Here is a 15,626-nt window from a genome sequence, read left to right as displayed (position 1 = left end):
TCATTGTCCCTTCTCCCGCCATCTCTCTCTCTCCATTCCACGCTCTCATTGTCCCTTCTCCCGCCATCTCTCTCTCTCCATTCCACGCTCTCATTGTCCCTTCTCCCGCCATCTCTCTCTCTCCATTCCACGCTCTCATTGTCCCTTCTCCCGCCATCTCTCTCTCTCCATTCCACGCTCTCATTGTCCCTTCTCCCGCCATCTCTCTCTCTCCATTCCACGCTCTCATTGTCCCTTCTCCCGCCATCTCTCTCTCTGCAGAGTTTTTGTATTCGCGTCATTATCACCTTAAATTGACCACGCCGGGAAGTACTGTGTGTTAGCTTTGCGTCATGTTGTGCTTCATAAACCCAAAGGCTTTTAGCTGGACTGCAGGATGTTTTCAGCGACTGAGAATCATCAATCCTGGTTTGGCTCGTTCCATATTTCCCCTGAAAGAAAATAAGTGCTTCAGGGACACAACACGGCCTCTTATTCTCTCAGCTAGTGTTTTGCTTCCACACTAATATTTCTGTGAAACAAAATGCGGTTTAACGCGTAATATATGTGATACTTGTCAGGTAGGCTTTTAACTCCCATAGTTATAAAAGTATTTTGATGTAGGTTACCTCATTGAGACAAGGAACACCATGTTACCAGCATGCTTTAATAATACCACATATACATGAGACCCCCCGAATGGAAGCCAGGTGGTCTGACGGTGGAGAGTTGTCCTCTCGAACCCTAACGTTTCTGTTAGGAGCTCTTCTTGATGGCCGTGGGCCTCAGAGGTGCCAAGCTGCACATGTTATGTTGGCATAGTTGCTCTCACAGCATGGAATGCACCAGTGGAAAAGATTGCTCTTTCTTCTTTTCTCTTTTCCTGGCAAAGCATCAACTTAGAGGGTAGGCGTGTAGAGCGAGCAAGCTCTCCATCTATCTTCTGCTAGTGTAGGTATCATCTCAACATCGTCATGTTGTGCGATGAGAGGCTGATGGTGTTCAAGATTAGGCCAAGCTTTAGTGTAGCACACAGGACAATGGCCAGATGAGCATTGGGCTGGTGGGGGCACTGGGAACCGGCCACGGCGTAGGTAGTACAGCACTGCAATAAAGTCGGTAGTTAAGCTTTTTAATCTTGCTCCTCGGGGCTAGCAGCAGCGACGTAGTGCTGTTCCTGGAGAGAGAGGGGGGGAGAGAAAAGGCTCATTGTTCGCACTGTTGTACATGCCAGCGGCACAAGCTCTTGATTAGCTCTCACTGTGCGGGACAGTTTGTCTGCACCGCTGGAATTATGGGATTTAGTTGAGGGCTGATTGAGGGCTGTAATGGGACCATTCTGTGCATTGGCCTGTTTAATTGTTTTCAGCCTGTTCCCTGTTCAGAGTTCTCCAGACAGTTTGTCTGGTAGTTTGAAACATCATGATCAAAACTTCCGCGTTTTGTTTGCGGTCGCTCATCACCAACATAATTTGTCTTATTGACGCCCCTGTTCATTCAGTACATTTTATCTTGACACCCTTTTATTTTGTTCAGTACGTTTATTCACTCATTTAGTCAATCTCTATCCCTGTCACTCTCCCTGTGTCTGCAGGACAATGTGTTGAACGTTATCAACCAGATCATGGATGAATGTATCCCTGGCGACAGAGCCAACAGAGACTTCTGTGTCAAGTTCCCAGAGGAGATTCGCCATGACAACCTGGCTGGACAGCTGTGGTTTGGAGCTGAGGTACTGTACTGTATCCCCTCCAGTATCATGTCACATCACATTAACAATACGTACTCTGCATGAATGTTAGTCTGCTTGACACTATAGGCATTCATCATTTACAGTCATGTTTCCTATCTGTTTTCACAATGTAATGGTCAGCTGGATCATTGTATAACTCATTATTCCTTGTGTTAGCCACTTGTGCATAGACAAGTTTGTCTTGAAGAAAAAGATACAATATTTGAATGAGACTACCCTGGATCAAGAAGGGTTAAATAACACGTCATTCCCTTCTCTCTCTCATCTTTACGTGTAGTGTCTGGCTGCAGGCTCCATCATCATGAACAGGGAGATAGAGAGCATGGCCATGAGGCCTCTAGCCAAGGACCTGACCCATAGTCTGGAGGAGGTCCGTAACATCACGCGAGACCAGGCCCTCCGAGACCTCAACTTCTACACAGACCGCATGAGGGACACGCTGCGCCACTTCGACAGCCTCTTTGCTGAGTTTGAGCTCAGGTAGGTAGCGACAGGACATCAGCATCTTACACTATTGGACATCATCAACATATTTGACTATGCATTTGGATGTATTTTTACATGATTCTCTGTCAGCTATGTATCAGCCATGGTGCCTGTGAAGTCTCCCAGAGAATACTATGTTCAGCAGGATGTGATTGTGCTCTTCTGTGAGACTGTGGAGAGGTGAGTTGTATGGGGGGGGGGGGGGAGACGAACCATGTCACAGGGAATAGCAATGGGAGTGTGAAGGCTAGGTTTGAGTTTTTAGGTTTGTAACGTTAGAGTTGGTACTCAGATGACAGTCGTGGTTTAGCGAGTTTCAGACATGGTACTCCATGCATGCAGGGTTTCTAAAAAATGTCAAGTGGTTGTCCAATATTATTTCACAGCCTCACGTCTTTGTTGTGTTTATCTTAGGGCGCTCAAGCTGGGCTATCTCAGCCAAGATATGATCGATGACTATGAACCCGCTCTGATGTTTACAATCCCCAGACTAGCCATTGTGTGGTAAGTGTTGTTTTCTGTCTCCTCTTGTTCGTCTTCTAGAAGTCTCTGATACTAATAACATGTTGTAATCCCCCGGTCTCTCCCTCAGTGGTCTGGTGGTGTACGGTGAAGGTCCACTCAACCTGGATAGGAAACCAGGGGACATGTCTGAGCTCTTCCGGCCCTTCCGTACTTTACTGAAGAAAATCAGGTACTGTTAAGAGGATGCACGTATAGATTGTCCTCTGTGTTTAATCATAGGTAGAAAATAGCTCTGAACCATCACGACAATCTTGTGAACATAATTCAACTTTGCCAAACAGTCTAAAAATCATGGGCCAGTATCATCCTCATTGCATGATTATTTTAGGCTGGGCGTTTAAGTATCTTATTAAGGTTGTGTTATTCCCATAGGGACCTGCTCCAGACCCTGTCAGAGGAGGAGTTGTTGACACTGGAGCGGAGCCTCTGTATCTCTCAGGACGGGTTCCCCCTAGTCCCCGAGCTTCCCCCTACCCCAGACCCCCTCTCATCCAGCAGCCCTACCGGTGACATCCCGGAGGAGCCGACTGAGAGCGAGCAGCAGGAGGTGCTGTCTCTGTGCATCTCCCACATCCAGGATGAGGACAGGCAGTGGGAGGAGGTGGAGAGGGGGGGAGAGGAGGAGCGGGGTGGTCTGTGTGAGGAGGCGGAGGAGGCGGACCAGGCCTGCTCCATGCAATATGATGAGGAGGAGATTGAACAGCTCAACATGATGGTGCACCGCGTGGGGGACGAGATGTTCACGCTGCTGTCCCCTCCCAGCCAGGGCCAGTCCCCAGCCCACTGCCCCAACAGAGGGGGCTCTATCTGTGGCTCTAGCACCGAGGCCTCCCCCATCCGGGTGCTGGTGGGCCAGGGCAGGACAGGTCTCTACCACGAGGAGGAGGACAGAGTCTTCTTCATGGAGGACCTGGATGCAGGAGGGGACCTTGTGACCAGCAGTCGTCTAACCTCGCCTTCTAACCTCGCCCCTCAGCCCTCTTCTCCTCAGCCCAGCAGGCCTGGCCCCCTTACCGACTCATCCAGGAATGGATGGCCCACTGAAGCCCAGTCAGATCTGTCCCAGCAGCCCCACAGCCAGCCCTCACAGTGCCCCAGCACCAAGCGACCCGGTCCTAGCCCTGGCCGGGAGCCCCTGCCCTACACTAACGGCTGGGAGGTGGGCCTGGAGGGGGTGGAAACTGCTGAGGTCATCGCACACCGCATGGGAGGGATGAAGCTATCGGCCACCGTCATTTTCAACCCCCACTCCCCCAGCCTGACTGAGATGGCTGTGGACAAGCTGCTCTTGCCCCGACCCCTCTCCTCCTCAGAGACAGAGCCATGCGCCCCCCTGGTGGCCACAAACTGCCTGCTCAACTCCTGTGTCTGCTGCGGCAGCTGTGAGGTCGGCCATGATGACACCCTCACTATGGACACCACAGGGCTGGGAATGGGTCTGGGGTTGGACCAACACTGCAAGCCCCACAGCTCTGTCATCCAGTCCTCTGCCTGCCGCCTAGCTTCCTCAGGACACAACCTACATGGGAAAGGGGACTCTCCCCCCTCTCGCTGCTCCTCACAGCCAGCTCCAGGGGTGGAGGAAGGGGACCAGCACTGTGACAAGTGCCTGGTGGTGGTGGCCCCGGGGCCTCAGCAGTGCCTGGGCCAGAACAGGAGCCCCATTGGGGTAAGGGGAACCCCAGAACCTTGTTCCCACCAGTGCAGGACAGTGAGGAGGCCTCAGGCCAGCGGGGGAAGGGACAGGACGGGGACCAGAGAGGCAGACAGTGAGTCCAAGGAAGAGATCAAGAAGAACACTAGGTATGAATATACAGAGCATTTGGAAAGTATTCAGACCCCTTGACTTTTTCCACATTTTGTTACGTTACAGCCTTATTCTAAAATGGATGAAATTGTTTTTCCCCCTCAATCTATACACAATACCCCATAATGACAAAGAAAAAAACAGGTTTTTAGACTTAAATATCACATTTGCACCTTTGGCAGCGATTACAGCCTCAAGTCTTCATGGGTAAAATGCTACCATCTTGGCACACCTGTATTTGGGGAGTTTCTACCATTCTTCTCTGCAGATCCTCTCAAGCTGTCAGGTTGGATGGGGAGCATCGCAGCACAGCTATTTTCAGCTCTCTCCAGAGATGTTAGATTCCGGGCTCTGGCTGGGCCACTCAAGGACATTCAGAGACTTGTCCCGAAGCCACTCGTGCGTTGTCTTGGCTGTGTGCTTAAGGTCATTGTCCTGTTGGAAGGTGAACCTTAGCCCCAGCCTGAGGTCCTGAGCGCTCTTGAGCAGGTTTTCATCAATTATCTCTCCTGTACTTTGCTCTGTTCATCTTTTCCTCGATCCTGACTAGTCTCCCAGTCTCTGCCACTGAGAAACCCACAGCATGATGCTGCCATCACGATGTTTCACCGTAGGGACTGTGCCAGGTTTCCTCCAGACGTGACGCTTGGCATTCAGGCCAAAGAGTTTAATCTTGGTTTCATCAGACCAGAGAATCTTGTTTCTCATGAGTGTGCAAAGCTGTCATCAAGGCAAAGGGTGGCTACTTTGAAGTATCTAAAATATATTTTGATTTGTTTAACACTTTTTTTGGTTACTACATGATTCCATATGTGTTATTTCATTGTTTTGTCTTCACTGTTATTCTACAATGTAGAAAACAGTACAAAGAAAGACAGACCCTGGAATGAGTAGGTGTGTCAACTTTGGCTGGAATTGTATGTGAAGAAGCTATTTATTTGTATTACTTTTAATACATTTGCAAAATGTTTACATCTGTTTTTGCTTTGTCATTATGGTGTATTATATGTAGATTGATAAGGGGGGGGGGGGGGGGCAATTGAATCAATTTTAGAATAAGGCTGTAACATAACAAAATGTGGACAAAGTCAAGGGGTCTGAATCCTTTCAGAATGCACTGTGCTATATATGTGGTGTTTGGGTGATGTGTTATTAGGGCTCCGTTTCATATCAGGTAGGCTTCAACAACAGTCATTTACCTTAGTAATTTATCTCTTTTGAAAGAACTTCCTTCACGTCTGGTCTCTGGCTAATTTAGTCCACATCTTGTCATCCAGTTTTATGTTCTGTTTACTATTTGCACTTTGCTTTATGCTACTCTTGTAGCGTAACATTCACAGATCCTATTTTATATTGCCCATCTGTTATCAGTTTATTTTTGATTTAATTATTTAGCTTTTCCTCTTTTTTTGTTATTCCCAGTTTTTTTCAGGACTCTCCTCTCAGCTCAGTCTCCAGTAGTGACTGTGAGAGTGTGTCTGTCACCACATGTAGTCTGTCCAGCAGTGCTTACACAGCCAGGTAACCGCTGACCCATTTGTGAGCGGCTGTATCTGTAGTGTGTGTGTGTGTGTGTGTTTCTGTTTCATACATCCCTATGTTACAGCTTATGGTCATAAATCTTTCCCATCAACATCTCTATTTCACCCATTACTCACTTTGAGATTGAAATCAAACACAACCCCTATTGTATAATGCATATTCATTACAGTACACAATATGCTGGTGAGCAGTGTTGTGTGTTGATAAGAATTACAATGAATGTGACTGTCCCGCCCCTGCCCCTCTCTCCATTCTGTCTCCATCTCCCTTCACTGTATGTCTCCATCTCTCTCTCTCTCTCTCTCTCTCTCTCTCTGCATGTGCGCTCCCCCTGTCTGCTCCAGCCCTGTCAGCAGTCTGACCACGAGCTCGGGGACGTCAGAGGATCTGGACCATCGTGAAATCCAGGTGGCCCTGCAGGCTGCTAAGATGGCCGCCAGGAACAAGATCCGCTCGCGCTTCCACAGCAGCAGTGACCTCATCCACCGCCTCTTCGTCTGCATATCGGGTATGTCTCTTAATCAATCAATCAAATGTATTTATAGAGCCCTTTTTTACAACAGCAGTTGTCACAAAGTGCTTGTACAGTAACCGAGCCTAAAACCCCAGAGAGCGAGTAATGCAGATGTAGTGGCACGGTGGCTCGGAAAAACTCCCTACAAAGTCAATAATCTAGGAAACAACCAAGATGGTAACCAGGCTTGCTCTTCTGGCTGTGCCCGGTGGAGATTATAAGAGTACGTGACCGGTAAGGCCAGGTCGTTCTTCAAGATGTTCATAGAAGACAGGTAGGGTCAAATAATAATCACAGTGGTTGTACAGAGTGCAAGAGGTCAGCACCTCGGGAGTTAATGTCAGTTGGCATTTCAGCTGAGTATTTAGAGGTCGAGACAGTATGTGTGTGGGGGGCCAGGACAGGCAGGAGTCATCAGGACAGGTAGTCCTGAGGCATGGTCCTAGGCCTCAGGTTCTCTGGGGGGATTAGAGCAAACATATCTAAGAACCCACAGGACACCAGATAAGACAGGAGAATTACACCATATATAACAGACGGACTCTAGTCCCCCGGCACAAAGACTATTGCAGCATAGATACAGGAGACAGACCTGGTGGGTCGGGGGACGTTACCAACGTTACCCCCGGACAAGGGTAACCCCCACCCACTTTGGCAAAGCACAGCCCCCACACCAGGCTACTAACATACTACCCTGAGACAAGGCCCAGTATAGCCCACAAAGATCTCCCCACCCGAGCCCGAGGATAGGAAGGATGGAAGAGCATGAGCAAGCCAGTGACTCGGCCCCGTTATAGGGTCAGAGGCAGAGAATCCCAGTGGAGTTAAGGGATCTGGCAAGGCAGCGACAGCAAGGGTGGTTCGTCACTCCAGTGCCTTGCCCATTCGCCTTCACTCTCCTGGGCCAGACTACACTCAATCATAGGACATACTGAAGAGATGAGTCTTCAGTAACGACTGAGGTTGAGACCAGCTGTTTGCTTAGAAGGAGCCTTGCGTTTTGTGACTAGTGTAAGGCAGAACCAAATCGGCGGAAGCCAGTGTAGGGAGGCTAGCACTGGGGTAATATGATATTTTGGGGGTTTCTAGACAAGATTCTATTAGCCGTATTTAGAGTAGAGGTTATGATTTTTCAGTACCGATACCGATTATTGGTTTAAATAATGCAAAACAAAGTGTTGAAGAAGAAAGTAAAAGTGCAATATGTGCCATGTAAGAAAGCTAACGTTTAAGTTCCTTGCTCAGAGCATGAGAACATATGAAAGCTGGTGGTTCCTTTTAACATGAGTCTTCAATATTCCCAGGTAAGAAGTTTTAGGTTGAGGTTATTAAAGGAATTATAGGACTATTTCTCTTTCTACCATTTGTATTTCATATACCTTTGACTATTGGATGTTCTTATAGGCACTTTACTATTGCCAGTGTAACAGTATAGCTTCCGTCCCTCTCCTCGCCCCTACCTGGGCTCGAACCAGGAACACATCGACAACAGACACACTCGAAGCATCGTTACCTATCGCTCCACAAAATCCACGGCCCTTGCAGAGCAAGGGGAACAACTACTCCAAGTCTCAGAGCGAGTGACGTTTGAAACGCTATTAGCGCGCACCTTGCTAACTAGCTATCCATTTCGGTTACACCAGCCTAATCTCGGGAGTTGATAGGCTTGAAGTCACAAACAGTTCAATGCTTGAAGCACTGCGAAGAGCTGCTGGCAAAGGCACGAAAGTGCTGTTTGAATGAATGCTTATGAGCCTGCTGCTGCCTACCACCGCTCAGCCAGACTGCTCTATCAAATATCACATTATAGACTTAATTATAACATAAAACACAGAAATACGAGCCTTAGGTCATTAATATGGTCAAATCCGGAAACTATCATTTCGAAAATAAAACGTTTATTTTTTCAGTGAAATACGGAACCGTTTTAAGTCTAAATATTCCTGTTACATTGCACAACCTTCACTGTCATGTCATAATTACGTAAAATTAGTTCGCAAAAAGCCAGGCGGCCCAAACTGCTGCATATACCCTGACTCTGTTGCACAGAACGCTAGAGAAGTGACACAATTTCCCTTGTTAAAAGAAATTCATGTTAGCAGGCAATATTAACTAAATATGCAGGTTTAAAATATATATACTTGTGTTTTGATTTTAAGAAAGGTGTTGAATGTTAATGGTTAGGCACACATTGGTGCAACAACAGTGCTTTTTTCGCGAATGCGCTTTTTAAATCACGTGTTTAGCGTAGTAGGCTATGATGCAATGATAAATTAACAGGCACCACATAAATTATATGCAACGCAGGACAAGCTAGATAAACTAGTAATATCATCAACCATGTGTAGTTAACTAGTGATTATGTTAAGATTGATTGTTTTTTATAAGATACATTTAATGCTAGCTAGCACCTTACCTTGGCTCCTTGCTGCACTCGCATAACAGGTAGTCAGCCTGCCACGCAGTCTCCTCGGAGTGCAATGTAATCGTCCATGATCGGTGTCCAAAAATGCAGATTTCCGATTGTTATGAAAACTTGAAATCGGCTATTCCGGTTAATCGGTCGACCTCTAATTTAGAACTAGCTGAAGGTTATTTAGTGCCTTATCCAGGTAGCCGGAGAGTAGAGCATTGCAGTAGTCTAATCTTGAAGTGACAAAAGCATTGATTAGCGTTTCTGCATCAAAGTTGGCCAAAAAAGTTTCCGAATTTTCAAATGTTACGAAGATGACATGCGAAGCTGGTCATTAAATCATTTTTATATGTTCATTGAAGTAGAGATCAGGGTCCAGAGTAACGCTGAGGTCCTTCAGTTTTATTTGAGACTGTACAACCCTCGAGATTCATTGTCAGGACTGACTGCAGATCTCTTTGTTTCTTGGGACCTAGAACTAGCATCTCTGTTTTGTCTGAGTTTAAAAGTAAAACATTTTCCTCTATTCACTTCCTCTTGTCTGAAACACACGCCTCCAGGGTAAGCAATTTTGGGATTGCACCATGTTACATCTAAACGTACAGCTTGTGTGTCGTCTGCATAACAGGGAAAATTGACATTGTGTTTCTGAATGACATCACCAAGAGGCTGCAAAACAATAGGGATCCAAGAACAGATAGTGGTCTCTCGCTCCAAGGGTATAGCTGTAGTTTGATGGGGTATATCAGTCTATGTTGCTCATGTTTGTTTATTTTGTTATTAATACTTTGACTCCAAAATAAAATTTAAGTGTACTTTTATTACTTTACTGATCTGTACTCCAAACACCCTCCAACGGCTTTACACTGTATTCCACAATGCACTAGCCTACTTGGCTTTTCTCTTTTCTCATATGCACCACAGTTGCACCCGGTATCCTGTATGAATTAATGGACTTATTTATTCACCATCACGGTGTAGGGCGTTCAATGTATTACATGGAAGAATAGCAGGTCTATTTTGCTCCAGAGCAGTAGATCATTGTTCCCTTGACACTAGCCTAGCGTCTAAGTAACGTTAGTTAGCTAGCTATCAAGCTAGCCAGGTTTTCTTAGCAGCTTGTACACACCCCACAGCCCATTCAGCTAGGATTACGGATTGTCCCGGTAGTGACTGTTTTGAATCTCTGCTGTTTCCGTCTGCCTTGCGACCTGCCCTGTCTGGAACTGAGAGGAGTAACAAAGTAGCCCACATTACTACCATGACAAAGACCAAAGCCGGTGGGAGTACCGTTGAGGACAAAAATTGTTCTACAAGCAAATTTTACAACAAAAAGAGAACTTGAAGCCATTTTGTCCAAATACTGGTGGAGTCAGTCCATTCTTTTATTAGTTATCTGACCAGAGAGGTCCAGGACCTGAAGAACAGTTAGCAGTTCTCCCAGTGTCAGCTCGATGAGTTTAAAGAAGAGAACGGCAAGATGACCGCAATCTGTAAGTCATTGAGAGAGGACATCAGTTGTGTATGTGAATCCATGATAACAATGACGGAGAAATCTGATTTATCTTGAGGGAGAATCAAGTCGGAACAATATTGTTGGGGATGAAATTGCAAAATCTCCACACAAGACCTGGACGGCGTTTGAGGACAACGAGGACTATCCTGAAGCAGTGCGCCAGAAGAGGAAATAACTTATTCCAGCCATGAAAGCTGCCAAAGTGCGTGGGGACATTACTTACATCCACTGTGACAGTCTTATTGTCCACCCTCCCTCCCAAAAGCCTGGAAGGGATGAGAGCCAAGCATGTTGTTTCGTAGCTTCAACCCCCCAGCACACACACAATTACACACACAAACTGATTGATTGAATGCTGTTTTTATTTTTTGCTTTGTTTGTTCTTTTCCATTTTTATTTCAATTTCTGATTAAACTACCCAGGAAAGGGCTAAAAATGGTCCACCACCCAAAGGACATCCAGCCAACTTGACACAACTGTTCGAAGCATTGGAATCAACATGGGTCAGCATCCCTGTGGAGTGCTTTCGACACCTTGTAGAGTCCATGCCCCGACGATTTGAGGCTGTTCTGAGGGCAAAAGGAGGTGCAAATCAAAATTAGGAAGGTATTCCTAACGTTTTGTAATAAGGTTCATGAAATTATTAATTTGATAACATCAGATAACATTCATATATTAGCCACTTCTGAGACTCACTTAGATAATTCCTTGCATGATACAGCAGTAGCAATTCAAGGATATAATATCTACAGAAGAGACAGGAATGCCTATGGGGGAGGTGTTGCTGTATATATTCAGAGCCATATCCCTGTAATGCTTAGACAAGATCTCATGTCAAGTGTTATTAAAGCGTTATGGTTTCAGGTTCACCAGTCTCATTGAAGCCTATTATTTTACAATGTTGCTATAGGCCACCAAGTGCTAACAGTCAGTACCTAGATAATGTCTGTGTGTACAATCCTTAATAGTGTATATGATGTAAACAGAGAGGTCTACTTTCTTGGGGACCTGAATATTGACTGGTTTTCATCAAGATCGCCGCTCATCATGCTGGCCGCTCAAGATTTCTAATCTGGTTCAGGTTATTAATCAACCTATCAGGGTGTTTACAAATGCTACTTGAGTTATATCATCCACATGTATTGATCATATTTGTATTAATACTGTAGAACTTTGTTCTAAAGCTGTATCCGTTCCCAGTGGATGCAGGGATCATAATGTAGTGGTTGTATCCAGGAAAGCCCAGGTTCTGGAAAGCTGGGCCTAAAATACTGTGTAAGAGATCATAGCTAAATATTTAGCTATGTGGATTATGAACTCAGCAAAAAATGAAACATCCCCTTTTCAGGAAGATAATTCGTAAAAATCCAACTTCACAGATCTTCATTGTTCATTGTTTCCCATGCTTGTTCAATTAACCATAAACAATTCATGAACATGCACCTGTGGAACGGTCTTTAAGACACTAACAGCTTACAGACTTTAGGCAATTAAGGTCACAGTTATGAAAACATAGGACACTAAAAGAGGCCTTTCTACTGACTCTAGACAAACACCAAAAGAAAGATGCCCAGGGTCCCTGCTCATCTGCGTGAACGTGCCTTAGGCATGCTGCAAGGAGGCATGAGGACTGCAGATGTGGCCAGGGCAATAAATTGCAATGTCCTTACTGTGAGATGCCTAAGACAGAGCTACAGGGAGACGGGACGTCCTCGCAGTGGCAGACCACGTGTAACAACACCTGCACAGGATCGTTACATCTGAACATCACACCCGTGGGACAGGTACAGGATGACAACTGCCCGAGTTACACCAGGAACGCACAATCCCTCCATCAGTGCTCTACACCTGCATTGCTTGCTGTTTGGGGTCTTAGGCTGGGTTTCTGTACAGCACTTTGAGATATCAGCTGATGTACGAAGGGCTATATAAATACATTTGATTTGATTTGCTCAGACTGTCTGCAATAGGCTGAGAGAGGCTGGATTGAGGGCTTGTTGGCCTGTTGAAAGGCAGGTCCTCACCAGACATCACCGGCAACAACGTCGCCTATGGGCACAAACCCACAGTCGCTGGACCAGACAGGACTGGCAAAAAGTGCTCTTCACTGACGAGTCGCGGTTTTGTCTCACCAGGGGTGATGGTCGGATTCACGTTTATGTTCGAAGGAATGAGCGTTACACTGAGTCCTGTACTCTGGAGCGGGATCGATCTGGAGGTGGAGGGTCACAGCATCATCGAACTGAGCTTGTTGTCATTGCAGGCAATCTCAACTCTGTGCATTACAGGGAAGACCTCCTCCTCCCTCATGTGGTACCTTTCCTGCAGGCTCATCCAGACATGACCCTCCAGCATGACAATGCCGCCAGCCATACTGCTCGTTCTGTGCGTGATTTCCTGCAAGACAGGAATGTCAGTGTTCTGCCATGGCCAGCAAAGAGCCCGGATCTCAATCCCATTGAGCACGTCTGGGACCTGTTGGATCGGAGGGTGAACTTGCAGGTGCCTTGGTGTAAGAGTGGGGTAACATCTCAAAGCAAGAACTATCAAATCTGGTGCAGTCCATGAGGAGGAGATGAAACTGCAGTACTTAATGCAGCTTGTGGCCACACCAGATACTGACTTACTTTTGATTTGCACCCCCCCCCCCCCCCCCCCCCCTTTGTTCAGGGACACATTATTCCATTTCTGTTAGTCACATGTCTGTGGAACTTGTTCAGTTTATGTCTCAGTTGTTGAATCTTATGTTCATACAAATATTTACACATGTTAAGTTTGCTGAAAATAAACGCAGTTGAGAGGACCTTTATTTTTTTTGCTGAGTTTATACACTGCTCAAAAAAATAAAGGGAACACTAAAATAACACATCCTAGATCTGAATGAATGAAATATTCTAAATACTTTTTTCTTTACATAGTTGAATGTGCTGACAACAAAATCACACAAAAATGATCAATGGAAATCAAATTATCAACCCATGGAGGTCTGGATTTGGAGTCACACTCAAAATTAAAGTGGAAAACCACACTACAGGCTGATCCAACTTTGATGTAATGTCCTTAAAACAAGTCAAAATGAGGCTCAGTAGTGTGTGTGGCCTCCACGTGCCTGTATGACCTCCCTACAATGCCTGGGCATGCTCCTGATGAGGTGGCGGATGGTCTCCTGAGGGATTTCCTCCCAGACCTGGACTAAAGCATTCGCCAACTCCTGGACAGTCTGTGTGCAACGTGGCGTTGGTGGATGGAGCGAGACATGATGTCCCAGATGTGCTCAATTGGATTCAGGTCTGGGGAACGGGCGGGCCCCTTGCAGGAACTGCTGACACACTCCAGCCACATGAGGTCTAGCATTGTCTTGCATTAGGAGGAACCCAGGGCCAACCGCACCAGCATATGGGGTCTGAGGATCTCATCTCGGTACCTAATGGCAGTCAGGCTACCTCTGGCGAGCACATGGAGGGCTGTGCGGCCCCCCAAAGAAATGCCACCCCACACCATGACTGACCCACCGCCAAACCGGTCATGCTGGAGGATGTTGCAGGCAGCAGAACGTTCTGCACGGCGTCTCCAGACTGTCACGTCTGTCACATGTGCTCAGTGTGAACCTGCTTTCATCTGTGAAGAGCACAGGGCGCCAGTGGCGAATTTGCCAATCTTGGTGTTCTCTGGCAAATGCCAAACGTCCTGCACGGTGGTGGGCTGTAAGCACAACCCCCACCTGTGGACGTCGGGCCCTCATACCACCCTCATGGAGTCTGTTTCTGACCATTTGAGCAGACACATGCACATTTGTGGCCTGCTGGAGGTAATTTTGCAGGTCTCTGGCAGTGCTCCTCCTTGCACAAAGGCGGAGGTAGTGGTTCTGCTGCTGGGTTGTTGCCCTCCTACGGCCTCCTCCACGTCTCCTGATGTACTGGCCTGTCTCCTGGTAGCGCCTCCATGCTCTGGACGCTACACTGACAGACACAGCAAACCTTCTTGCCACAGCTCGCATTGATGTGCCATCCTGGATGAGCTGCACTACCTGAGCCACTTGTGTGGGTTGTAGACTCCGTCTCATGCTACCACTAGAGTGAAAGCACTGCCAGCATTCAAAAGTGACCAAAACATCAGCCAGGAAGCATAGGAACTGACAAGTGGTCTGTGGTCCCCACCTGCAGAACCAATCCTTTATTGGGGGTGTCTTGCTAATTGCCTATAATTTCCACCTGTTGTCTATTCCATTTGCACAACAGCATGTGAAATTTATTGTCAATCAGTGTTGCTTCCTAAGTGGACAGTTTGATTTCCCAAGTGTGATTTGACTTGGAGTTACATTGTGTTGTTTAAGTGTTCCCTTTATATTTTTGAGCAGTGTATATTTTTGTTGTTCTGTTATTTGATAAGGAGCATCCAGACACTGCACGTGATTCATTTATGAAATTGCTTCTTCTAATTATTGATAAACATGCACCTGTTAAAGTGACTGTTAGAACTGTTAAGGCTCCATGGATTTATGAGGACTTGAAACACTGTGTGGTTGGAAGAGATAGGCCAAAAGGAGTGGCTAATAAGTCTGGCTGCACATCTGACTGGCTGAATTATGTGACTAAATTCAATTAAAAGAAGTAACTGTATTATGAAGGCAAGGTCAATGATATAACGAATGATGGGGGGGAAAGTACTTTAAATGAAATTATGGGCTGTAAGACAAATTCAACTCCATTGGTCATCAAATCAGAAAGCTTATTCATCACAAAACCATTTGATGTTGCCAATTTTTTTTTATGATTACTTTATTGGCAAAGTTGGCAAACTTAAGCAGAAAATGCCAACAATGAACAGTGTGGCATTCTATTCATGTATAAAAAATAATAATAATAATGGAAGAAAAAAAAGCGTATGTTTAAATTTTTAAAGTTAGTGTGGGAGAGGTGGAAAAAGTATAGCTCAATAATGACAAACCTCCTGACATTGACAACTTAGATGGAAAGCTACTGAGGATGGTAGCTGACTCTATAGCCACTCCTACAGTATATTATGTCATAACTTTGATCTGAGATTAGAGGAAAGTTTTTGTCCCCAGGCCTGGAGGGAAGCAAAAGTAAT

The 15,626-nt window shown here is 46.1% G+C and overlaps 1 protein-coding gene across 3 annotated transcripts in view; it reads left to right on the top strand.

Moving 5' to 3' along the window:
* LOC110498351 (lateral signaling target protein 2 homolog) overlaps positions 1–15,626 on the top strand; it is a 61,484-nt gene that overhangs the window by 39,739 nt on the left and 6,119 nt on the right. For 2 of the 3 annotated variants that reach the window (XM_036954813.1, XM_036954812.1), the window contains exons 3-10: positions 1,574–1,711; positions 2,010–2,212; positions 2,309–2,398; positions 2,633–2,722; positions 2,811–2,912; positions 3,116–4,546; positions 5,973–6,071; positions 6,437–6,600. In XM_036954813.1, the coding sequence (XP_036810708.1) occupies positions 1,574–1,711; positions 2,010–2,212; positions 2,309–2,398; positions 2,633–2,722; positions 2,811–2,912; positions 3,116–4,546; positions 5,973–6,071; positions 6,437–6,600 (2,317 nt within the window). The remainder of the gene's footprint in view (positions 1–1,573; positions 1,712–2,009; positions 2,213–2,308; positions 2,399–2,632; positions 2,723–2,810; positions 2,913–3,115; positions 4,547–5,972; positions 6,072–6,436; positions 6,601–15,626) is intronic. The other variant, XM_036954814.1, reaches the window with a different exon arrangement.

This window comes from Oncorhynchus mykiss, chromosome 19, assembly GCF_013265735.2.
Source record: "Oncorhynchus mykiss isolate Arlee chromosome 19, USDA_OmykA_1.1, whole genome shotgun sequence".
In the NCBI taxonomy this organism is placed as follows: domain Eukaryota; kingdom Metazoa; phylum Chordata; class Actinopteri; order Salmoniformes; family Salmonidae; genus Oncorhynchus; species Oncorhynchus mykiss.
This window is presented reverse-complemented; position numbering and strand designations above follow the sequence as displayed.